This window comes from Oncorhynchus keta, chromosome 27 (assembly GCF_023373465.1).
Source record: "Oncorhynchus keta strain PuntledgeMale-10-30-2019 chromosome 27, Oket_V2, whole genome shotgun sequence".
NCBI classification, from domain to species: Eukaryota; Metazoa; Chordata; class Actinopteri; order Salmoniformes; family Salmonidae; genus Oncorhynchus; species Oncorhynchus keta.
The window spans coordinates 25914851-25940845 of record NC_068447.1 but is presented as its reverse complement, the minus strand read 5'-3'; the positions used below and the strand labels follow the sequence as shown (position 1 = coordinate 25940845).

The following is a 25995-nucleotide window of genomic DNA, read 5'->3' as shown; positions in this document are numbered from 1 at the left end:
TTGCGTTTAGTGGGACTATCATTTGTTTTTCAACAGGACAATAACCTGTTAGGAAATTATGATATAATATGACTGAACAAATAATTTTAAATGGAACTGTAAGTAAACTTATGCTTTGTTTTATAAGCGATTGACAATATAAGTTCATAAGAAGGGATTGTGTGACAGGACAAGGAGTAATTAAAAGTGAATGAACACCATTCCAACTAGGCAGAAACAAATGGGTTGGGGACTGAGTAAACACATAAGGTCGTTAGCCTATGGTTGACCCAACTGAAACTTAGCTCTGGGGTTTTTAGATAAGGCAGTGAGTGCATTCCTAGGTTTTCTACCTAATAAACCTGTCAGTTCAGTGGTGATCGATAATGTTGAGGGGTCAAAAGTTATCTGGGAGTGTGTTAGTAAGTTAGAATGAACTTTTCACCTTACTTTGTCCCGGTCGAGTGGAGGATGATTCTGTTAAAGCAGTGAAATGACGTCATGATCTGTATATAAACTGCTTCATGTGTTTAAGTGGTAGCGCGCTCCGAGAATAAATTCTATTACCTATTATTTAAAGACTGGTCTGCGTCTATTTTATGCAAACAAGAAATCTTACAAATTCTCATAAAATAGATTAAGGGCTTTCAATTGATGAAAGTACATTGGCATAATTAAATTATAGTAACATAACCCAAAACACACCTCCAGGCTGTGTAAGGGCTATTTGACCGAGGAGTGTGATGGAGTGCTGATTCAGATCACCTGGCCTCCACAATCACCCAACCTCAACCCAATTGAGATGGTTTGGGATGATTTGGACTGCAGAGTGAAGGAAAAGCAGTGCTAGCATTGCAGTGCTAAGCATTTTTTGGGAACTCCTTCAAGACTGTTGGAAAAGCATTCCCCATGAAGCTGGTTGAGAGAATGCTAAGAGTGTGCAAAGCTGTCATCAAGGCGTGGCTACTTTGAACAATAAAAAATATTAAATATATTTAGATTTGTTAAAAAATGTGTTGGTTACTACATGATTCCATATGTGTTATTTCACAGTTTGGAGGCGTGACAGTGATAAGTCTACAGCTGTAAGGCCCCAGCTTCGGGCAGTCTACAGGGATGACCTATGAACCTCTTGTGGAGAAACTGGTGAGGACTGTAGCTGTCGAGTCAAAGATCTCAGAATAAATTTTCAACTTTACTAAGGCTGGTATTTTGTTCAGACTCTTAAGTGATCCGAGCATAAATCCTCATTAAATGTTCCGTTGTACGGGTGCATTTGTGCTTACACAAGCACACATACCAAGGGGAAGAACCAAGTATCTGTGTAAGCTGCAACCTGTTCAAAATGAGTCTGAAGTCATCAGATCATTTCCAGGCCAATGCCTGGAGTTCAGTAAGAATTTATGTCAACCTCAAGACGTGTTAAGGGGACGTGTAGTAGTTTTACTACACGTCAATGTGTCTTACACCATTGTAGTGGTGATAGGTATGTTTGTGGGTTGGGTGCAGGAACATAGCGAACAGGCCGATTGAAACAGTAGTCGTTTCGATGGTGATGTACTTTACAGTTATATCGACCGCGGTGGTTATTGGATTCGTGGTTTCGTGGTAGAAACTGTTGTTGTGCGTCATCTCGCAACACACCAATACCTGATAATGCACCCTCTAACTGGAATGAGTGGTCCTGGTCAAACTTCAAAACCGAGACGTCAGGGCTCTTAGCGTTGCAAGCTTTTGATGCCTCAAAAGCTGTGCTTGCAAGCTCTCTGAGTTGTAAGATAGGCAAGCCAACATGGTCTGTAGGTCCCAAGAAAGTAATGAAAGTGGGATACCTGTTCAACAGAAACATTTGTTTGAATGGTAACAGCTCTTCCATTCCTGTTTCACTGAGTAGGCCAAAGCAAGCTGAACGAAGCCTATGATAGTAAGCTTGTGGCTGTTCATTCCGAGCTTGTTTGACAGTGTTAGCCAGTGAGCTATCGTGTTTGCGAGTTTCAGAACCACTGAATTATAATTTCAAAGCTGTGGCAAGTTTAGGGTAGTCGTTTATCATGTGTTGCTGTTGTAGATGAATGAACCTTGTCACGTGTCTATTCTACGTTCGCTTCAACAGGTAAAGCCTGTCAGAACCTGTAGTGTTCGGGTAGCCACCCAATGCGTCCTATGTCAGCTAGGAACGTCTCCGTATAATTTGCCTGACCTGGAACAGGGTCAAAGGTGGGGAATTTCTTGATGAGTGTGTACTTGGTTGGGTAGTCACGCTGTAGCGCGTGATCGTTATGAAATTCCTCCAGATGTTACCCAAGGGTGGTATTCTGCTGCATTGCAGAGTCCACTTGAGTGCTTAGAGTACTGATTTTGGACACGTGAGTATCACACTTGCTCTGTTCGGTCTCATACTTATCTGACATGGTTTGCAGACAGAGGTCAGTGATGAGATTCAGTGATGAAATGTCCTCTGCTTGCTTGGAAATCAATATTTCCATCTTCATCACCAGAGTTCTCTCATCATTCAATAGGACCGCGACTTCAATGAATTCTGCTGACTTGTCATCCAATTTATTCATGGTGGTCATAAACTGATCGTCTTTGGTCTGCAGAATTTGGAGTAGAACATTGTTACTTTGAGTAACGTTCAACAAAACTGCATGCATGTTATCAATGTTCCTGTAGAAGACTGTTTTGTGGAAGAGTTTGCTCAATCGTTGTCATAAGTTTTTGCAATTACATTTAATTGTTCTGTTTTCAAACGCAGTTCCATAGCTAGCATCATTTTTCCCTTTTCTGCGTTTGTCATTAGTTTCCTGGTTCTCTCCACATGTCCCTTTGTGTTTACAGTGTCCTGCCCATGCTTCGGCTGAGCACTGCGGTATTGGACCGATGCCAATCTTGGATGGCAAGAAATCAGGGCTAAACTGGAGAAAACCTTTACTGTGCCCATGGTTTATTTTGGAGAGCATTTGTCACGATTTCTACTGTTTTTCCGCAAAGGGCATATTTAGGGTTGGTATCAATGCTGAGGTCAGAGATCAATTATTTTATGGGTGAAGGTTCATTAATTAGCGGGGGAGTGGGGACCACCCCCTCTGATAGCTTGCACATTATTTGAAAAATTGAGAGGAAAAATTTTCATATTTTTTTCTAAAGTTTGTGTTTGGAATTCATTGGAAGCTGCAAAGACGATTTTAAACTATTTTTAGACGTTAATGAACCAGCAATACTGTATCAGCAATGTGGGAGTTGGACGCAAATTAATTTGCAAAAGCAAATTGACTTGAATAATCAATGATAATGATTAATCATACCTGGATAGGCAACTGGGAATTAAACTTGAATTAACCTGAGAAGTTGGTTCATCTAGGTTAATATGGGAAAGTTTAAAATGTCTCATTTAATTGGAAGACTCTAAAAAGGCATGTTCGACAATTTAGTTTATTAGATTGAATGAGACGATTAATTGAGATTGGCTGGTTTATCACAAGTGTAACCAGTAATTCAAATGTTAGGGATTAGTGACCCTGGTGGTGAATGTACCCTCAGGCCGAAGCCACATGGGATTCCCGCTAAGGCGGGACTTTCGTCAGTACTGGGTAGTACTGACTGAGCTTTGCAAAAGCAAATTTGACTGATTAATCCATGTTAATGATAAATCAAACCTGTATAGGCTATTTGGGAATTAAACTTTAACTCACCTGGAAGCGTAGCTGTTTCAAGCTTAATGTGGAAAAGTTTAAGTTGTCTCATTTGTACCTCTTAGTTAAATTGAATGAGACAATGATATCCAATCAATTGAGATGGCTGGATTATCATAAATGTAATCAGTAGTTTAAATGTTAGGGTACATTCACCACCAGGTTCACATATCCCTAAGGCTACAGCCACATGGGATACCCGTGAAGGCGGGACTTCCGTCAGTACTGGGTAGTGATGGGGGTTTGTACTCATTAATCAATGTTAATGATAAATCAAATCTGCATAGGCTATTTGGGAATTCAACTTTAATTCACCTGAAAGCGTAGCTGTATCAAGGTGTAACTCTGTACGCTGCGAGTCGGGAAGCAAGTTCAGGGAGTGAAAACATTAAATAAAAAACAACACACCGACATGAAACAGAAACACATACAATGATGACTGGGGAAGGAACCAAATGGAGGGACAATTATAGGGCAGGTAATCAAGGAGGGGATCGAGTCCAGGTGAGTGATAATGTGCAGTTACGATGGTGACAGATGTGCGCCATGACGAGCAGACTGGTGACCTAGAGGCAGGAGAGGGAGCACATGTGACAGTACCCCTCCCCGACGAGCGGCTCCAGCCGCAGGACTGGATCAGGAGCAGACTGCTCACCTCTTGTCGAGGCGCAGGAAACCTGACGATCCAGCTGAGGCGCGGTAGCATGGTGACCTAGAGCGCCGGAGAGAGAGCATACCTGACAGTACCCCCTCCCCGGCTTGTTCGGCTCCAGCCGCAGGACGCCAACCACAGGGAATATCCGGGGATCAGGAGCGGACCGGTCGCCTCCACTGAGGCCCAGAAACCTGATGAACCGGCTGAGGCATGAGAGCCTGATGAGCCGGCTGAGACCTCTTCAGTTGCCTTGGTCGAGGCACGAGAACCCGTCGAACCCACTGTCATGACGTTGCCCTCTTTGGGTGTGGCGAGCCCCATCCCCCTCTCCCTGCCTCCCCCTATTGTCCTTCAACTAGGCTGCTGTGGTCAGAGAGAACCAGATAAAATATCTGAAAAGTTATTTTAGGAAATTACATATACTCTTCCTTTGTGCCCCGACTTCCTAGTTAATTACAGTTACATGATTAATCAGTTGATCGCGTAATACTAATTACAGAGAATCTTTGATAAAAACTATAAGTCTTCAATTTAATGATAGTAAAGACATGACACCACCGAGGCATGGAAATCCAACAAACCGGCTGAGGCCTCCCAGGTAGCTCCGGCCCAGACACCTGGACCCAACATCTCCTCCAAAACAAAAAAACACCCTGATGCTTCCCTTTGGTGAGTCATCATTCTGTAACACTGTACACTGCGAGTCTGGAAGCAAGTTCAGGGAGTGAAAACATTTAATTAATTAATTAAACAAACAGCGCACCGACATACATGAAGGGAACATTTTGACATTTGCCATAGTTAGTGAGAAAGTCCATATTGCATATGTACGGTCCCTTACTAGACGTCCGCGAACGTTTCTAAAATTTGCGGATGTCGGCAGGCCGTGCACAGGGACTGGGTCTTCCGGGAAGTCATCAAACGAAGTCTCTCGGACATTCGGTTTCCGTTATTATAAAATGTTCAAATTTGGTCATTTTTCCGCTGTCCCGGTAAATCCCACCAGAGGTCAAATGGAATCATATTGCAAATGTACAAAACATCACCAATCACGACGTGGCTTTCTCTGCTAAATGGAAAAGACTTTGAAGACGAAACTTAGGTTTGGCATAATGGGCAGTTGGCCCTGAACAAGATGACATCGAGGCCTCAACGATTTTTGAGTTATGGCCATTTTTCTGGGATTAAAGGTCAAAAATAAAAATAGAGCGCTAATTTGACCGCTTCACGTGAAAATAAATGAACCTATGGTGTTAGGAAAAAAAGGACTAGCCATTTATCTATCGTAATTTAAGAGAAATCGTACAATGTACAATTGGTGATGTTTTTAAAAAAAGTTACAGATCCAGTTGCAGCATGTTCAGACGAATCTTTTTGAAGTGTGTTTCGGAGCTCTGCAAGATTTCTGTGATTTTCTAAAATAAAACACGCTCATTCAACCCTCTGCAAATACGTCAGTTCTTAACATAAAGACTTAAAACTCAAAATTCTATAAGTGCCTACCCCAAGGAGGATATGTGTTCACGTTCAGCTTCCTGTGTCAACTGGAAGTGCCTTAAAATGGTGTCATAGGTGCTGTTTCGAAGGGTTAAAAAAGTCAGATCTTTCCAAAACTTCATATGTGCGATTAGACAACCCTCAAGAACAGTAAATCAGTCATGTCTGCCATAAAATTTCCAAGAAAAACTCATACACATACAGCTTGGACGGAGGGACACAGTGTGGTGCGTAGAGACAGACAGAGCCCGCAACAGTTACCTTTGTTCGAACTATTAAAGAACCATCAGACCTAGAGTTATGAAACTTTCGAAACCTGTTCTGGAGCTCAGGTCGATGGTGAGTTATGTGGCTCTAGAAGGTTATCCGCCAGAGAAACAGACTCGTACATTTGCAATAACTTCAATTCATTTTGACATCACGAAAATGACGACATTTAGAAATGTCCCAGAGTCGCAAGACTAGGTGCATTGCAACCGCCTCGGCCCATAGAGACATTTATGTCTGATAGCTCATTCAAGGACCTCGTAGCAACGCCCGGAAAATGTGGATTTTCAACACCAATTAAGGTCGCTATTCGGGCTCCAAATGATCTATCGAGCCAAAACTTGGGATTCGGGGTCGCCTCAGGTAGGCCTACATATACTGTCAGAACTGGACTTGCAGCTGGAACGTAACTATGTGTTTTATCTTTTTATTATGGTTTGAACAGAAGGCGCTGTGAAGTTTTGGCCAGCTCTGAAATATGTGATAGTTGGCTTCTAAACCAGTTGGAACAAGTGGGTGTGGTGTCAGTTTATATCAGTTTGGTGTCAGAATGATATCTCATTGACTGATGGACGTTGACTTGCTGGCTGACTTTTGTCCATTTGCAATATGTTTAAACAGTGAGGTACCATCACCAAAGTGACATTCTGAAAACAACCAACCAACGAGCAATGGAGAGGAACCAGTGGAGAGGAACCAGAATCACTGCCCGGCCATCCCGAGTTCATCGGGCCAGTCAATTTCGCATTCCTGCAGTATTTTTGAACATGTCAAATTCGTGATGGTAAATGCCCATTGAAACATATTACAAATGCACAGTGCATTTGCAATATGATTCAACAGTGAAAAAACATCACCAAATGGACATGATGAAATCAACACAACGAGCGATAGAGAGGAACCAGAATCACTGCCCGGCCATCCAGAGTTCATCGGGCCAGTCAAATGTGTATTTCTGCAGTATTTTTGAGTGTGTCAAATTCCTGATGGTAAATGCCCATTGAAACATATTGCTAATGCACAGTGCATTTGCAAAATTATTGAACAGTGAAAAAACATCACCAAATGGACATGATGAAATCAACACAACGAGCGAGAGAGGAACCACTATCACTGCCCGGCCATCCCGAGTTCATCAGGCCAGTCAATTTTGCATTTCTGCAGAATTTTTGAACATGTCAAATTCATGATGGTAAATGCCCATTGAAACATATTGCAAATGCACAGCCGTGCACATGGTGATTGGAATGGGTTACCAGGAAAACATTTTTATAATGGTTTTTAATGCCATTATGGGGCAGCAAGGGGTCCACGGTTGGGTAGGGAGCATCCCCCCACCCGTGCCCTTGGCATTTTGGAAATTTTTCAAAAAATCGTTAAAAAACAACAGTCCCACTTCTCCCTCATCATACATGACAAATATACCATCTAGGTTGATTCATGGCTTAACATAGTGCTATATATCATTTTGGCAGTTTAAATGCCTTTTGGACATGGTTCACTTACTTTTGGGTTTGTAAACCGACTTCCATTGATCGTACATGGCAAATGGACATAACATCCTGATTTGGCACTTTCAAATATTTCATATTGCATTTGGATTTGGATTTCTTATGGCATTTGGCCAAAAAAAATTAAAAAGTGACTTTTGACTTCGGCTTTAACTTTCTATAAAATCATATTGCAAATGGACAAAACATATGTCTTATGGACAAGTAAAAATAAAAATTATAATCAAATATGACAAAAGTATGTTCATGCAGTTCTTATACATGTGTAAATGACAAAAAAATCAAATTTCGTAAAACGGTCCAGAAAGCACTTTTTTAACCTCTTGCGATGAGCAAACCCGTATCCGGGAGCGTAATCATAGCCTCAAAGGCATTAGCATAACGCAATGGACATAAATTTACATTTACATTTAAGTCATTTAGCAGACTCTCTTATCCAGAGCGACTTACAAATACCCCTAGAAACTTTTCCTATTCATGAAAATCGCAAATGAAATTAAATAAATATATTCAAACACAAGCTTAGCCTTTTGTTAACAACACTGTCATCTCAGATGTTCAAAATATGTTTTTCAACCAAAGCTACACAAGAATTTGTGTAAGAGTATTGATAGCCTAGCATAGCATTAAGCCTAGCATTCAGCCGGCAACATTTTCACAAAAACAAGAAAGCATTCAAATAAAATAATTTACCTTTGAAGAACTTCGGATGTTATCAATGACGAGACTCTTAGTTAGATAGCAAATGTTCATTTTTTCCAAAAATATTATTGGTGTAGACGAAATAGCTCCGTTTTGTTCATCACGTTTGGCTAAGAGAAATACCGGAAAATGCAGTCACTTACAACGCCAAACTTTTTTCCAAATTAGCTCCATAATATTGACAGAAACATGGCAAACATTGTTTAGAATCAATCCTCAAGGTGGTGGCAGTTGGCTTGTCATCAGAAGCAAACGGAAAAATACTGCAGCTGGAGATTACGCAATAATTGCAACAGAGGACACCAAGCGACCACCTGGTAGATGTAGTCTCTTATGGTCAATCTTCCAATGATATGCCTACAAATACGTCACAATGCTGTAGACACCTTGGGGAAAACGTGGAAAACGTAAGCTGTAACGTAACGTAAACTGACGTAAGCTGACTCCGAGCTCCTTTACAGCCATATAAGGAGTCATTGGAATGAGGCGGTTTCAAAAAATGCGGCACTTTCTGATTGGATTTTTATCTGAGTTTCATCAGTTCTGTGGCACTCACAGACAATATCTTTGCAGTTTTGGAAACGTCAGAGTGTTTTCTTTCCAAAGCTGTCAATTATATGCATAGTCGAGCATCTTTTCGTGACAAAATATCTTGTTTAAAACGGGAACGTTTTTCATCCAAAAATTAAAAGAGCAGCCTAGTGGTTAGAGCGTTGGACTAGTAACCAGAAGGTTGCGAGTTCAAATCCCCGAGCTGACAAGGTACAAATCTGTCGTTCTGCCCCTGAACAGGCAGTTAACCCACTGTTCCCAAGGCCGTCATTGAAAATAAGAATGTGTTCTTAACTGACTTGCCTGGTTAAATAAAGATAAAACTTTTTTTTTTAAATATCGAAGAAGTTAAGGGGGTGATACGTTTTTTTGATTTTTTTTCTTCACATTTTCGACTTTTGACTGACTATGAAATCATATGGACAAAACATATGCCTTATGGACAAGTGAAAAAAAAATGTCCCAAAAAATTATGATAATAAAATTTGACAAAAGTATGTTCATGCAGTTCTTATACATGTGTAATTGACAAAAAAAATGAAAGAATTTCAAAAAACAATCCAGTAAGCACTTTTTTAAGGGGGTGATAAGTTTTTGAATTTTTTTTCAAATTTTCAAAATTTTACTCTTGGGTCTTGACTTGTGTTACATTTGCAATATGAAAAATGACGGTGGAGCGCACTTGCCATCTATTGGATTGTTGAAGTGTTAGACTTGGCATTTTCCATATGGCATTCGCAATCAACTTTGAATGAAACAACGTCCAATTGAGTGGTATTGGACACCGTGTATATGTTTCGTGTGGTGCCAATATGTTCCCATTCATTTTTGTCCATTTCAGGGGGGTGTTCCCTTACATGAAACCGATACACATACAATAACGACTGGGGAAGGAACCAAATGGAGTGACAATTATAGGGCAGGTAATCAAGGAGGTGATCGAGTCCAGGTGAGTGTCGCAATTATGCATTATTAGCACATGTGACACAAGGTTCATGTGGAAAAGTTTCAATTGTCTCATTTGTAGAAACCAATCAATTTTGATGTTATTTAACCTGTTAAGTCGACCCTCTACTTTTTTGAACATTCTGTTAAAAATCGCGCAACATTTCAGCGCCCTGCTACTCAGGCCAGGAATATAGTATATGCATATGATTAGTATGTGTGGATAGAAAACACTCAGACGTTTATAAAACTGGTTAAATCACGGCTGTGACTATAACAGAACGTGTGTTTCATCGAAAAGTGCAGGAATATCTGATCACTGAAAATGGAAAAAATATCCATCCGCGACTTCAAGGAATTGTTCAAAGTGAATCGAATTAAATGAGGCCGAGGTTGCAGTGCCTACAGCTTCCACACGTTGTCTAGAGTCTTGTCATTTGATTCGCAATTGATTCTTGGTCTAACCGATTCAAGGGAATCGATTCCCTCCGGTCTCCGACCGGATGTTTTGGTCGAGCTCTCTCCAAGACATTTTTCGAAACAGACACCTATAGAATTGACATCGCCTCCTGATGAATTTTATCGCTTATTAACGTGTACTAATACCTAAAGTTGCATTACAAAAGTATTTCGAAGTGTTTTGTGAAAGTTTATCGTCGACTTTTTGAATTTAAAAAAATGACGTTACGTTATGAAACGCTATTTTTTTCCGTTTATCACACAGTCTTCATAGATCGATATCTAGGCTATATATGGACCGATTTAATCGAAAAAAAAGACCCAATAGTGATTATGGGACATCTAGGAGTGCCAACAAAGAAGATGGTCAAAGGTAATGAATGTTTTATATTTTATTTGTGCGGTTTGTGTAGCGACGACTATGCTAATTATTTTGTTTACGTCCCCTGCGGGTCTTTTGTGGTGTTACATGCTATCAGATAATAGCTTCTCATGCTTTCGCCTAAAAGCATTTTAAAAATCTGACTTGTTGCCTGGATTCACAACGAGTGTAGCTTTAATTCAATACCCTGCATGTGTATTTTAATGAACGTTTGAGTTTTAACTAATACTATTAGCATTTAGCGTAGCGCATTTGCATTTCCAGAGCTCTAGATGGGACACCTGCGTGCCAGGTAGGACCAAGAGGTTAAAAAAGGTATATCTGGCAATTTTACCTCTTAGTTCAATTGAATGAGACATCTATACCCAATCAGTTGAGATTGGCTGGATATCATAATAAACCACTCTTTGTCACGACTTCCGCCGAAGTTGGCTCCCCTCCTTGTACGAGCGGTGTTTGGGGGTTGACGTCACCCGCCTTCTAACCATTGCCGCTCCATTTTTCATTATTCCATTTGTTTTGTCTTGTTCCCCGCACACCTGGTATACATTCCCTAATTAACTGCATATATATTCCTCTGTTCCCCCCATGACTTTGTGTGGGATTGTTTTGTTACGTGTTTTGTATTGATGCACCTAGCTGGTTTTTCCCCCGGGTACTATGTTTCAACCCAGAGTATGTTTAATTGATAAACATTTTTGCTTATTTGCGACTTTGTTGCGCTTTGCACTTTTGCCTTTGGCTGGGAGGTTTGTTGGACACTGTTGCAGCCGTTTGTTGTTTGCTTCTGCAGAATAAAGTGTGCGCCTGATCACAACTCTCTGCGCTCCTGCACCTGACTTCAACACCAGTAGCGCATACGCTGAAAGAATCCCACACCACCCATGGAGTCAGCAGGAGCAGGTACCCCGGTTAGAGGAGTCGAGGAACGCGTCCGAGAACACTCGGCGATGCTGCAACATCTTGGCGCCACGACGGATCGCGTAGTCCAGACCATGGACCGCTGGGAGAGACAGGGAGTCTCTCCGGCGCCTCGACCAGCACAACCAGGGGTACCTCTACCCATCCCCCCTGTATCCGGTCCCAGTGGGATGTGTCTCTCCCTTCCCAGGGAGTATGACGGCATTTTCCCACTCTCAGGGAGAGCTTTGGAGTGGGCAAATGCCGTGTGGGGAGAAGGAGATGTGGCGTTGAACCACTTCGAAGAGTTAACCTGCCGCTACCGGGCAGTCTTTGACCATCCGCCCGAGGGTAGAGTGGTGGGGGAGCGACTCTTCCACCTGAGGCAGGGGATGAGGAGCGCCCAGGAGTTCACCCTAGAATTCCGGACCTTGGCAGCCGGAGCAGGATGGAGCGACAGGGCCCTTATCGACCACTACCAATGCAGCCTGCGCGAGGACGTCTGGCGAGAGTTGGCCTGCAGGGATGCCACCATTACCTTTGACCAACTGGCTGATCTGTCCATCCGATTGGATAACCTGCTGGTCACCCACGGACGTCCAGAGAGGGCTCTGTCGGTTCAGTCTTCCAGCACCCCCGCTCCGGTGCCCATGGAGCTGGGAGAGGCTGCGCTTAGGGAGGCTGGAGGAGGGGCCTTCACGTGCACCATCTGTGGCCACAGAGGGCACACTGCCAGTCGGTGCCAGGTTGGTCCCTCTGGGAGTCGAGGCAGCAAGCAGGGCTCTCTGGCGTCACCCCAGGTGAGTCTTCACCACTCTCATCCAGAGCCCTCTGTTGACCACCTGTTTGTGCATGTTTGTTTTCCTGAGTTTTCCCCACATTCCCAGCATAAGGCGCTCGTCGATTCAGGCGTGGCTGGGAATTTTATTGACAGACGGTTCACTCACCCTTAGTTTAGGGATTCCCATTGTTCCTGTGGTTAGACATTTCCCGGTACACGGTCTGGATAGTCGACCATTAGGGTCTGGGTTAATTAGGGAAGCCACCATGTCCCTGGCCATGGTGACGCAGGGGAGTCACGAGGAGAGAATCAGTCTCTTCCTCATTGACTCTCCTGCATTTCCCGTGGTACTAGGTCTTCCCTGGTTGGCTAGTCATGACCCCAGCATTTCATGGCAACAGAGGGCTCTCACAGGGTGGTCGCGAGAGTGTTCGGGGAGGTGTGTAGGGGTTTCCATTGGTGCTACCATGGTGGAAAGTCCAGACCAGGTCTCCACCGTGCGCATCCCCCCAGAATATGCCGATTTGGCTCTCGCCTTCTCCAAAAAGAAGGTTACTCAATTACCACCCCATCGACGGGGGGATTGTGCGATAAATCTCCTGGTAGACGCTGCACTTCCCAGGAGTCACGGATATTCCTTGTCGCAAGCGGAGACGGCGGCTATGGAGACATATGTCTCTGAATCCCTGTGTCAGGGGTACATTCGGCCCTCCATTTCACCCGCCTCCTCGAGTTTCTTTTTCGTGAAGAAGAAGGAGGGAGGTCTGCGCCCGTGCATTGACTATCGAGGTCGCAATCTAATCACGGTGAGGTACAGTTACCCGCTACCTCTCAACGCCAAGGCGATTGAGTCAATGCACGGGGCGCGCTTTTTCACTAAACTGGATCTCAGGAGCGCTTACAACCTGGTGCGTATCCGGGAAGGGGACGAGTGGAAGATGGCGTTCAGTACCACCTCAGGGCATTATGAGTACCTCGTCATGCCGTACAGGTTGATGAATGCTCCATAAGTATTCCAATCCTTTGTAGACAAGATTTTCAGGGACCTGCATGGGCAGGGTGTAGTGGTGTATATCGATGACATTCTGATATACTCTGCCACACCTGCCGAGCATGTGTCCTTGGTGCACAGGGTACTTGGACGCCTGTTGGAGCATGATCTGTATGTCAAGGCTGAGAAATGCCTGTTCTTCCAGCAGGCCGTCTCCTTCCTAGGGTATCGCATTTTCACATCAGGGGTGGAGATGGAGAGTGAACGCATTTCAGCCGTGTGTAATTGGCCGACTCCCATCACGGTAAAGGAGGTGCAGCGGTTTTTTAGGGTTTGACAATTACGGAGATTTAGCTGTGGTTTTGGCCAGGTGGCTGCTCCAATTACCTCACTTGAGAGCAAATAGATTAATTTCATTTCATTTGCGATTTTCATGAATAGTTAACGTTGTGTTATGCTAATGAGCTTGCGGATAGATTTACACAATCTTGGATACAGGTTTATTTTCGTAGCTAAACGTGATGCAAAAAAACGGAGCGATTTGTCCTAAACAAATAATCTTTCAGGAAAAACTGAACATTTGCTATCTGAGAGTCTCCTCATTGAAAACATCTGAAGTTCTTCAAAGGTAAATGATTTTATTTGAATGCTTTTCTGGTTTTTGTGGAAAATGTTGCATGCTGAATGCTAACGCTAAATGCTATGTTAGCCATCAATACTGTTACACAGCTTGTTTTGCAATGGTTGAGAAGCATATTTTGAAAATCTGAGATGACAGTGTTGTTAACAAAAGGCTAAGCTTGAGAGCAAATAGATTAATTTCATTTCATTTGCGATTTTCATGAATAGTTAACGTTGCGTTATGGTAATGAGCTTGAGGCTGTAGTCACGATACTGGATCCGGGATGGCTCGACGCAAGAAGTTAACGTCATCAGTGAAGAGGCGACTCCGGGATGCTGGCCTTCTTGGCTGAGTTCCTCTGTCCAGTGTCTGTGTTCTTTTGCCCATCTTAATCTTTTATTGGCCAGTGTGAGATATGGCTTTTTCTTTGCAACTCTGCCTAGAAGGCCAGCACCTCGAAAATATGGATATTTAGCACCCCAACAACCGTTCATTTGGATTTTAGAAATGCAATGTACATATTTACGAGTGTATGCCATTGTTGTCCTTCTCTGCGATCGCCGGTCCATCTGCTGGATAGTCAGTCGACATAAAGCCTCTGGTTTGTCCACCAGAGATCAAAGTCTTTCGTAGTTGGAGCTTGTTATAAAGTATTTAATTACATACATTCCCACACATTTGGATGTGAACTTGACAACTGGGAAATAAATAGGCAGCAGAACGTTCTCCACGGCGTCTCCATCACGTGACTATGTCACGTCTGTCACATGTGCTCAGTGTGAACCTGCTTTCATCTGTGAAGAGCACAGGGCGCCAGTGGCGAATTTGCCAATCTTGGTGTTCTCTGGCAAATGCCAAACGTCCTGCACGGTGTTGGGCTGTAAGCACAACCCCCACCTGTGGACGTCGGGCCCTCATACCACCCTCATGGAGTCTGTTTCTGACCGTTTGAGCAGAAACATGCACATTTGTGGCCTGCTGAAGGTCATTTTGCAGGGCTCTGGCAGTGCTCCCCCTGCTCCTCCTTGCACATAGGTGGAGGTAATGGTCCTGCTGCTGGTTTGTGGCCCTCCTACACGTCTCCTGATGTACTGGCCTGTCTCCTGGTAGCGCCTCCATGCTCTGGACACTACGCTGACAGACACAGCAAACCTTCTTGCCACAGCTTGCATTGATGTGCCATCCTGGATGAGCTGCACTACCTGAGCCACTTGTGTGGGTTGTAGACTCTGTCTCATGCTACCACTAGAGTGAAAGCACCGCCAGCATTCAAAAGTGACCAAAACATCAGCCAGGAAGCATAGGAACTGAGAAGTGGTCTGTGGTTATCACCTGCAGAACCACTCCTTTATTGGGGGTGTCTTGCTAATTGCCTATAATTTCCACCTGTTGTCTATTCCATTTGCACAACAGCATGTGACATTTGTCAATCAGTGTTGCTTCCTAAGTGGACAGTTTGATTTTACAGAAGTGTGATTGACTTGGAGTTACATTGTGTTGTTTAAGTGTTCCCTTTATTTTTTTGAGCAGTGTATATACATAAAGGATTTTGTGTAACAATTTTTTTTTTTTTAAATGTAGTGGTTGTTGGGTTATATATCATATTTCTGCGTAAATTAGTATTACATAACACTGAATATTGATACAATATATACTTAACAAAATATGCACCAACATGTAAGCACAAAATACTGAAATTTCATTTAAATAATATATTATGTGAGAGACAGAATCTAAAACAAAAATCCATGGTATGATTTTTAAGTAATTACATGCTTTGTAAGTAGGAAAACCTGCAAAATCTGTAGTGTATCAAATACTTGTTCTCCCCACTGTATGTACATATATATATTTCTCTCTCAAATGTTGTGCACAAATTTGTTAACTGAGGAGTATTTGTCTTTAATAAAACCCTTTTTTGGGGAAAAACTCATTCTGATTGGATGGGCCTGGCTCCTGGCCAGTCATGTGAAATCCATAGATTAGGGCCTGATGAATGTATTTCTATTGACTGACTTATTTGTACTGTAACTCAGTAAAATCTTTGAAATTGTTGCATGTTGTGTAAAAAAAATTGTTCAGTGTACACTACTGTTACGCACGCCTCTATGAAGAGGGAACGCAACACCTTGCTACAACTAAACTCTCCGTGAAGTGAAAAAGGTATGGACTGTAGGTGCAAGTAAGAATGACAACAGGCAGAATGTGGTACCGTTTACAAGGACTTTATTCCTTTACACGGTAATATGGGGAAAAGGGGCTGGACGGAACCGAAGCAAAGAAAGTACATCTCAAAGCCCCCCTCTATCTTACCTGCCTACCCACTACTTACCTAATTTAGCACCACCTGGTGCCCTAACCAAAATACAGGGGGTGGTCCGCCCAGATCTTACCTAGTGTGCCTTGATAGCGAATATGCTACGGGTATATGTATACCCGCGGGCCTCTTGCCTAAGCACTCCCTAGGTGCCTTCCCCTTCCCCCCTGGGAACAAATGAAACAGAATATTAAACAATTTTCACAAACAAACTAAGAAACAAAGGACATCAAATAAGCTCTATCTGAGCAACAAACTCACAAAACATACCAACTCTCAGCAATGAACTCTCAGCAATGAACTCCCAGCAATGAACTCCCAGCAAAATCTCTCTCTAGCAAAATCTCTCTCTAGCAAAATCTCTCTCTAGCAAAATCTCTCTCTAGCAAAATCTCTCTCTAGCAAAATCTCTCTCTAGCAAAATCTCTCTCTAGCAAAATCTCTGCAATGACCTCCCAGAAAATCTCTCTAGCAAAATCTACCTCCAGCAAAATTCTCCCTCCTGAACAGAACACTGGCTTTTATATAGCTTCTGAAGGAATGGGTAATTGGAGACAGCTGTGTCTTGACGAGGGGGCGGGGTCAGCTCTCCACTTAGCCATGGAGTCGACCAATCAGCTGCTTGAGGGATTTCAGGAAGCCATTTCCTGAAATAAACACATGCAAATACACAAACTACAACACTTTTGTTAGGAACGTAACAACTACCGGTCAAAAGTTCATTGAAGGGTTTTTCTTTATTTTTTACTATTTTCTACATTGTAGAATAATAGCGAAGATATCAAAACTATGAAATAACACATATGGAATCATGTAGTAACCAAAAAAGTGTTTAACAAATCAAAATATATTTTATATTTGAGATTCTTCAAATAGCCACCCTTTGCCTTGATGACAGCTTTGCATAAAATATAAAATATATTTTGATTTGTTTAACACTTTTTTATTCTACAATGTAGAAAATAGTAAAAATAAAGAAAAACCCTTGAATGAGTAGGTGTTCTAAAACTTTTGACTGGTATTGTATGTAAAATTTTACATTGCGTGTCTGAGTGTGTATACACATTCACAGGTATCATTTGTCATAACTCTCCTGGGATTATCTGAAGGATCGGGTTACAGTCGGTCCACTCTACAGCACGCTCTCTTGTAGAGCGGGAAGTCGGCTGTTTTATGACAGTCGTAAATACCGAAACTTCTTTCCCCACCAAAATGAAAATCGAGAATTTCTTTGTTACCACAGAGAAAGACTTTGCAGTACGGTAACCTCAAAGGTTGAATAATGTAACAATATTTCTGTGACGGCTGGCTGATGGACTGGACCAAGGTGCAGCATGATAAGTGTACATTTTAACTTTATTTTAAAATGACGCCGACAAAACGAAGAACAAAAAAACAAACCATGAAGCTTTGGGCTATGTGCCCTGAACAACTACAAAGTTAACTTCCCACGAAAAGGGTACCTAAGTATGGTTCTCAATCAGAGGCAATGATAGACAGCTGCCTCTGATTGAGAACCACACCCGGCCAACCACCTAGAAATAGAAAATCACAGACTGTCCACCACAGACTGTCCACCTGTCACGAACCTTGCCGAAGATGGTGCCTCTTCCTGTTCGGGCGGTGCTCGGCGGTCGTCGTCGCCGGCCTATTAGCTACCATCGATTCCCTTTCCGTTTGTTTTGGGTTATTGGGTAATTGGGTACACCTGTTTTGTATTAGGGTTTGTTTGTAGGGTATTTAAGGGCACTAGGACCACTGGGTATTTGTGCGGGCTTGTTTGTGTTACGCTGTGATTGATGGTGTGAGTTATTTGTATATTTATTCTCTGGACTATTTTTGTCCTGTTGTTTGGACTGGCAATTTATATACGCCCTGTGTGTTGGTGTGACTGTTTTGGTTGCGCTGGGGAATACATTTGAAAGAAAGACTGAACCCTACTCTCTGCGCCTGATTCCACCCACCACTCCTAGTTGATCGTAACACCACCACGTTGCACCACAGACTGTCCAGGAGTTGGCGGATGCTTTAGTTCAGGTCTGGGAGGAGATCCCTCAGGAGACCATCCGCCACCTCATCAGGAGCATGCCCAGGCATTGTAGGGAGGTCATACAGGCACGTTGAGGCCACACACACTGCTGAGCCTCATTTTGACTTGTTTTAAGGACATTACATCAAAGTTGGATCAGCCTGTAGTGTGATTTTTCACTTTAATTTTGAGTGTGACTCCAAATCCAGACCTCCATGAGTTGATAAATTTGATTTCCATTGATAATTTGTGATTTTGTTGTCAGCACATTCAACTATGTAAAGAAATGTATTTATTAAGAATATTTCATTCATTCAGATCTAAGATGTGTTATTTTAGTGTTCCCTTTATTTTTTTGAGCAGTGTATTTTATCATTACTCACCCTGTCTGTTAATGTTTTGAAATGCTAAAGAGGCCTACCCTAATCATTGACACACTCACACAGGCCATTATCTCTGGCATCTCCATGTATCTGAGGCTCTCTCACCTCAAAGCTCTGCAATTCTGCTATTCACTGTCAAATAGGTCATCAGATCAGTGGCCTCTAATGACACAGTGTCACGCCCTGGTCGAAGTATTTTGTGTTTTTCTTCATGTATTTGGTCAGGCCAGGGTGTGACATGGGTTTTTGTATGTGGTGTGTAGCTTAGTGGGGTTGTAGCTTAGTGGGGTGTTCTAGGAAAGTCTATGGCTGTCTGAAGTGGTTCTCAATCAGAGGCAGGTGTTTATCGTTGTCTCTGATTGGGAACCATATTTAGGCAGCCATATTCTTTGGTTGTATTGTGGGTGATTGTCCTGAGTGTCTTGATGTCCTTGTTCGATGTTAGTTGACACATGTATAGGCTGTTTTCAGTTTTCATTTCGTTTATTGTTTTGTAGTGTTTGTGTTTAGTCGTGTTTACGTTTGTTTAAATAAACATGGATCGCAATCGACACGCTGCAGTTTGGTCCGACTCTCCTTCACCATATGAAAACCGCGACACACAGGAGTAAAGTTGTGGGAGCAGTACGGTTGCTAAAGTCCGGGAACGTTAAATAAATTCCCAATTTTTCAGTAGGATTTCCTACTTATTCTTTCCTGATTCCAGGAATCTTCCAGTTGAGATTTCTGGAAAACTAGGGAATTCATTGAAATAGGTAGTGGGGATCAGCCTTTCACAGACTCACTCCCTACCCCCTCTAAATAGGTTGTTGGATCAGCCTTTTACAGACTCACTCACTTGCTCCTGGTTCGCCGTTGATAATGGCCCCACTTTCCAAGGGTGTATCAGAGGAATTGGGATATGCAACAAAAAAAAACACTTCCAATTCACACATGCGTATTAATACACACTTGTATGTATGTGAACTAGGACAAATATAAGCACCCACCAAATTATTATTGTTATTGGTCCTTCTGTAGCTCAGTTGGTAGAGCATGGCGCTTGTAACGCCAGGGTAGTGGGTTTGATCCCCGGGACCACCCATACGTAGAATGTATGCACACATGACTGTAAGTCGCTTTGGATAAAAGCGTCTGCTAAATGGCATATATATATTATATATTATTATTAAAACAATACTGGGTTTGTAATGAGCAATTAGAGGAAACTACATTCATGTAAATATAGATGGAAAACAGGAATTTGGTGGAATTATATATTTCATTTGCACCTTCTTATTTTAGTATTTATTTACCTTGAATATGTTTTTGAAATGTTTTACTTCAACATTTTACTCTCAATATGTTATATTAGTGAAAAGTGCAATGTATGTTTCGTTGCAATTTCTTATGTACATGTTTGTGTTTACTATATAAAGCTATGAATGTTGTAGAATAAACACTTCGCAATCATTATTGAAACATAACAATTTGTGCACACACACATATCTGCGTGTGCATAAATGCATGTGCGCACACCATCTCATGCACACTCATGCACATATGCACCCCTTCAAACACACATGGATCTGCTCTTTCATCTATACACCCCCCTAACAAACAGTAGAAAATAACTGCCTCGTGCCGCCAGCATTTTGCATTGTGTTTTTTCGGTGTATTAAAAAAGTTAAAATGGTGAGATCAGCGTTCTCCATTCATGGCCCACTGCCCAGTGACGGCTTTGGACTGGTCAGCAATATGCTCCAGCGTTGGAGCTCAATAACCCCTGTTTCCCCTGTCCCCTGCCACTGTCCTACCCTGTCCCTCCCCTTGTCCTCAGCCCCATGCATGGATTGTTCAGGGCTTTGGCTGCTAGTGGGCCACCCTGCCTCTCACCCCTCCTGCCTGGCACACACGCCCTCATACACAATACAAACCTCTGCCTATTCAATTCTCCACTGAGCAGCCCAGCACCTCCTGGAACGCTGGCCGAGAGAGAGAGAGAGAAAGAGAGAGTCATGTTTATTGTTAATTTGTATTGTTTATTTCACTTTTGTTTATTATCTACTTCACTTGCTTTGGCAATGTTAACATGTGTTTCCCATGCCAATAAAGCCCTTAAATTGAATTGAAATTGAGAGAGAGAGTGAGAGCAAGAGAGAGAGCAAGACAAGAGAGAGAGAGATGTGTCTAAGTGATACCTGACTGTTTTGTCAGGGCTGCCCTTTACAAAGCTGATATTTGTAGTTAGTTCACAACTTAAATATTTAGTTAAGTTTTGAAATGTATTTGTTTTCTACCACTTTGGAGCAGTAGTCAAAGTTTATATGTAAATATGCATGCCTCTGTACTGTGCTTTGGGTGTCAATGTCAAGTTAATTGCTTTAAAGAAGTGCCCTATGCTTCTATGTTATGCAGACATCTAAGGTCCCCATGTCACGCTCCCAGCTTCAATGTTTTGTTCATAGCCCTTAAGTAGTGCTTATAACCACTTACGTATGCTTAACACCTCTGTCAATAACACTGTTGGGATTTGAGGTCAGTGAATAGTGTGAGTGCAGCACCTCTGCCATGTGGGAAAAATCTGCAAAAAACACATCTTATCAGTTGTGAATGATAACTACAAACATGTTTCTAAAACACCAAGTGGTTCCACTGTGCACATGTGGCACACATGCTCGATGCTAAGACAATGGTTTCACAAGGTCAGGCATTTCTATTTATGAGTCAATTCCGCACACTGTTGGCTTAAGGCTCATCTGTCTGGGGCCCCCCTTGGATCACTGTGTGTGTGTGTGTTTGTGTGTGTTCTCCGCCATCAGCACTTGTTCCCATGGTTATTATGGTTATGATGTGTCAACAGATAACATACAGTGCATATGACACTATGAGACTAGACAAACTCCTCTCATCACTTCTGTGGGGTTGATCTCCCCCCTAGTCCTTATACTCACCCAGTCACCCAGTCACCCTTGCTCTTTCTTAATTGCCTCCTCTCTTGTGTCAATCTCACCCTTTTCTCTTCCTCCCTTACAGTCCCTCTCTTCCCCTCTCTTCTGTTGTGGGAGGCAACAAAGAGGTTAAAATTGTTTGATTTGGGCCATTCTGTGTGTCCACCCCTGGGATTATGGCGTCACTGGGCCCTGGGGGGGAGGGGGGTTATAAAGCCCCCGGTGGGCCTTCTCCCCTCCGTCAGAGAGGCTAAAACGTCCCTAGGACAGTCCGTCTATTCCTGTCTCTACTCTAGAAACACCCCTCTAGCATCAATGCACATCTCCTCTTGACAACTATTCTGAGACACACACACACATTCCCACACACACATACCTATGTTGCTACGGCAGGTGGCCAGTGGAGGCGAGCACAGCTGAGTTGATGTTTGACTGCCTTCGCGCCAACTTGAGATCGTCTGTAGCTTAGAGCTAGATCTGTCTGGTGGATTCCTCTGTCAACTTTTTTAACTGTTTGTCTTCCAACTGATTGGCTAAGTAAGACAGCGTTTGGGTCAGCCCAGCAAACTGACCTCCAAAGGGATTAAAACATTTTTTTTAAGTGCAAACGAGCAGCAAGACTTTTAAAACGTACACGCTTACCTTTTCTAGATTCACCTTGACAACTTTTATTTTGTGAGAAAAACATTTTCTGTTACAAGGAGCGTCCAGTGAACAGTCAGCATGTGGGAGTTCCGGTCCATGACGTTTTGGCGGGCAGTCTTCGCAGAGTTCTTCGGAACCATGTTCTTTGTGTTTTTCGGCATGGGTGCCGCGCTGCGCTGGACAACCGGACCCAACCACATACTGCATGTGGCGCTGTGCTTCGGCTTGGCAGCTGCCACCATGATCCAGTCCATTGGTCACATTAGTGGCGGCCACATTAACCCGGCTGTCACCTTTGCCTACCTGGTGGGTTCCCAGATGTCGTTGTTCCGCGCCTTTTTCTACTGGGCTGCCCAGATCCTGGGGGCCGTGGCCGGGGCCGCTGTGCTCTATGGGGTCACCCCCAACAACATGAGGGGCAACATGGCTCTCAACACGGTAAGGCACCACCCACCAAGTGCACATCTCAAATAGCACCGGGCCTATTCCCTTTATGGTGCATTAAGGGTCCATATATATCAGCTCAAAGTAGCAAAACATTTTTTGGTAGGCTTCTTAATGCTAATGGGGATTTAGAATGGGTAGAGATGAACAGGTATTAGGGAATCATCATGGAACCTACTGGTAACTACAGTTGCTGTGGTACAATGACCACAATTACATGCCATTAGCGTTGTGTAGAGCTGAGGCCATAGCAGTGAAGCCCCTGAACGTTTTACAGTTTGAGTTATGTGTTCCATCTTCGATTGCTGTCATGTCCTGTTACAGGCCTTTAAAGCCACAACTAATTGTATACATAATATACACTTAACTAGAAAGAGGACACACTTAATTTACAAAGTGAGTTGTTCACAAAGGACCTAAAGTCTGATGCATATTTTTCTCCTCTGGCCGTCTACAGCTGCAGCCTGGTATCAGCCTGGGCATGGGTACCACAGTGGAGGTGTTCCTGACCATGCAGCTAGTGATATGTATCTTTGCCGTGACAGATGAGAGGAGGAACGGACGCATGGGCTCTGCTGCCCTGTCCATCGGCTTCGCTGTCACCATCGGACACCTCATGGGGGTGAGCAACACACACACACTAACACTTACACACACTGGTAGGAGAAAACACACGCAATTCCCAAAACACTTATATCCTCATAGTGGAGCACACACAAAAACAGACTTGCATTGTGTACAACAGAAATGTACTCTTTGCCAGTCTGTATTCTGAGCGCCCAATTGTCCTTCTCTGCTGTAGATGTACTACACCGGTGCTGGAATGAACCCTGCAAGGTCTTTCGCCCCCGCTGTGCTCTTCAGGAACTTTGTAAACCACTGGGTAGGAAACACACATACACCATAACGTAGAATTTGAAATATTTTGTGCAAATATCAAATAATCAAATCACAATGGATTCTATGATCTTATAGTAATTAATAGTGTAGCCAATATACAACATTACATGTTGCTTGTACCGTATCTTCATGATAAACTTTGTGTGTGTGTTGTGTTTCAGGTGTACTGGGTGGGTCCCATGATAGGAGGTGCTATGGGAGCTCTTCTGTACGATTTCATGCTGTTCCCCCGTATGCGTGGTCTGTCTGAGCGCCTGGCCACACTGAAGGGCAGCCGACCCCCCGAGACGGAGACCCAGCAGGACAACCGTGGGGAGCCCATCGAGCTCAAGACACAAGCCCTATAAACCTGCCCATGTCTGGGGACAAGGGAGAGGCCCTGTGTCCGCCAACCCCCACGCTGGCCCCATCCCATGAGCACATACACAGTCCCTCTCATTGACTCACTAACTAACACACAGGCACATGCAGATTCAGACATATATTGATGCACAAACTGTACACACACCCAGACACAGACAGGTTCACAACATTCAACCTCAATATGCAACGAGACTCCTCTGCTTCCAACCTCACTTTGTATCCTGAACTGGACATTGTGTTTGATAGAGGTGACCAGTGCCTGCTCCAACAGTCCCACTACCTCCCCTCTCCTCCTCCTCAGCCACACCAAGTCCCTCACACACAGACTGAAGGATCAGACCTGTCAGCACAGAAGCATGTGAACCCTGTGTCTAGCAGGAAAACTAGGGGAGGGGTATGCAGGTAGGGGGTGAGGGTGAGGTATAGGTGGGTATGTAAGTATAGAGTTATAGTTGTATAACTCTATACTAGTTGTATAGGTTTGAGTCAGGCCTGAGCAACTCGAGTCCTCAGGGGCTTGATTGGTGTCACACTTTTTCCCCAGCCCCAGCTAACACACCTGACTCCAATAATGAAGATCTTCAGTTTAGAATGCAATTAGTTTAAATCAGCTGTGTTTGCAAGGGATGGGGAAAAGGGTGACACCACTCCGGCCCCATGTACTAGAATTGCCCAGGACTGAAACCAATGAAGATGGGCATGCTTTTTCATTATTTATCAGATTTTATCTCTACATTTTTTCAGTTTAATTTTGTTTTCTGCACTTCAGACACAAAACGTGGATGTATGAAACCATTTGATTTGAGCAGGGTTTCATTTTTAAAATCACTTAATTTTATCTGTGTGTGTGTGTGTGTGTATGTGTGTGTGTGTGTGTGTTTGATCGAGTTCGCAGATTTATTTAGTTTATTTTCATTACGCTCCTGTTTGTATCATGATTATGTTTCATAGCATTATCAATTTTTAAGACATTATCATTTTTCCTCCCTTCACTGTGGTATTTGCTATGATATTCATTTTTACACAAACCATCTGCTTTTGTGTTCAGAAAAAAACACAATTCAAAGGAAAGGTATCCCAGACTGGACTGATTCTGTTCACTGCAAAAAGGCTGTGTAAGCTTTTCATTGAGTCTCCTTTTATGATTTGATCCTTAATGGGAGCACAACGCTGTTTAAACCATATTTAAATTAAAAATAAATACAAAAACTTGATACAAAATGTGTGTCATGTTAAGTTTACTCCATTATTTGTTTCATGCATGTTGACATTAGAAGCCTCCTCCCTACGCTTGTTTTATTCACTGCTTTAGCAAACTCGGATGTCTTAGCCGTGTCTGAATCCTGGCTTAGGAAGACCACCAAAAACTCTGAAATTTCCATCCCTAACTATAACATTTTCCTCCAAGAGCTGTGCCCTGGACACCATATGTGAATTGATTGCCCCCCATCTATCTTCAGAGCTCGTGCTACAAGGTGACCTAAACTGGGACATGCTTAACACCCAGGCCATCCTACAATCTAAGCTTGATGCCCTCAATCTCACACAAATTATCAATGAACCGACCAGGTACAACCCCAAATCCGTAAACCCAGGCACCCTCATAGATATCATCCTGACCAACTTGCCCTCCAAATACACCTCTGCTGTTTTCAACCAAGATCTCAGCGATCATCCGTAATGGGTCTGTAGTCAAACGACCACCCCTCATCACTGTCAAACGCTCCCTAAAACACTTCGGCAAGCAGGCCTAATCGACCTGGCAGGGGTATCCTGGAATGATATTTACCTCATCCCGTCAGTAGAGAATGCCTGGTTATTCCTTAAAAGTGCCATCCTCACCATCTTAAATAAGCATGCTCCATTCAAAAAAAAATTCACCAGGAACAAATATAGCTCTTGGTTCACTCCAGACCTGACTGCCCTTGACCAGCACAAAAACATCCTGTGGCGTACTGCATTAGCATCGAACAGTCCCCGTGATATGCAACTTTTCAGGGAAGTTAGGAACCAAAATACATTGTCAGTTAGGAAAGCAAAGGCTAGCTT

The 25995-nt window shown here is 43.1% G+C and overlaps 1 protein-coding gene across 1 annotated transcript; it reads left to right on the top strand.

The window, feature by feature from the left end:
- The first annotated feature begins 21781 nt into the window (after positions 1 to 21781).
- LOC118359661 (lens fiber major intrinsic protein-like) lies at positions 21782 to 25167 on the top strand. Its single transcript, XM_035738254.2, has 4 exons — positions 21782 to 22677; positions 23141 to 23305; positions 23486 to 23566; positions 23745 to 25167. The coding sequence occupies exons 1-4, from the start codon at positions 22318 to 22320 to the stop codon at positions 23928 to 23930; spliced, it is 792 nt and encodes a 263-aa protein (XP_035594147.1). The 5' UTR covers positions 21782 to 22317; the 3' UTR covers positions 23931 to 25167.
- The last annotated feature ends 828 nt before the right edge of the window (positions 25168 to 25995 follow it).

Bases quoted from the DNA above. Each gene is read 5' to 3' on its own strand.
- LOC118359661 (XM_035738254.2), top strand. From the start codon at position 22,318: ATGTGGGAGTTCCGGTCCATGACGTTTTGGCGGGCAGTCTTCGCAGAG. The intron at 23,306-23,485 runs GTGAGCAACACA...TCTCTGCTGTAG, and splicing joins CCATCGGACACCTCATGGGG to ATGTACTACACCGGTGCTGG. The intron at 23,567-23,744 runs GTAGGAAACACA...GTTGTGTTTCAG, and splicing joins GGAACTTTGTAAACCACTGG to GTGTACTGGGTGGGTCCCAT.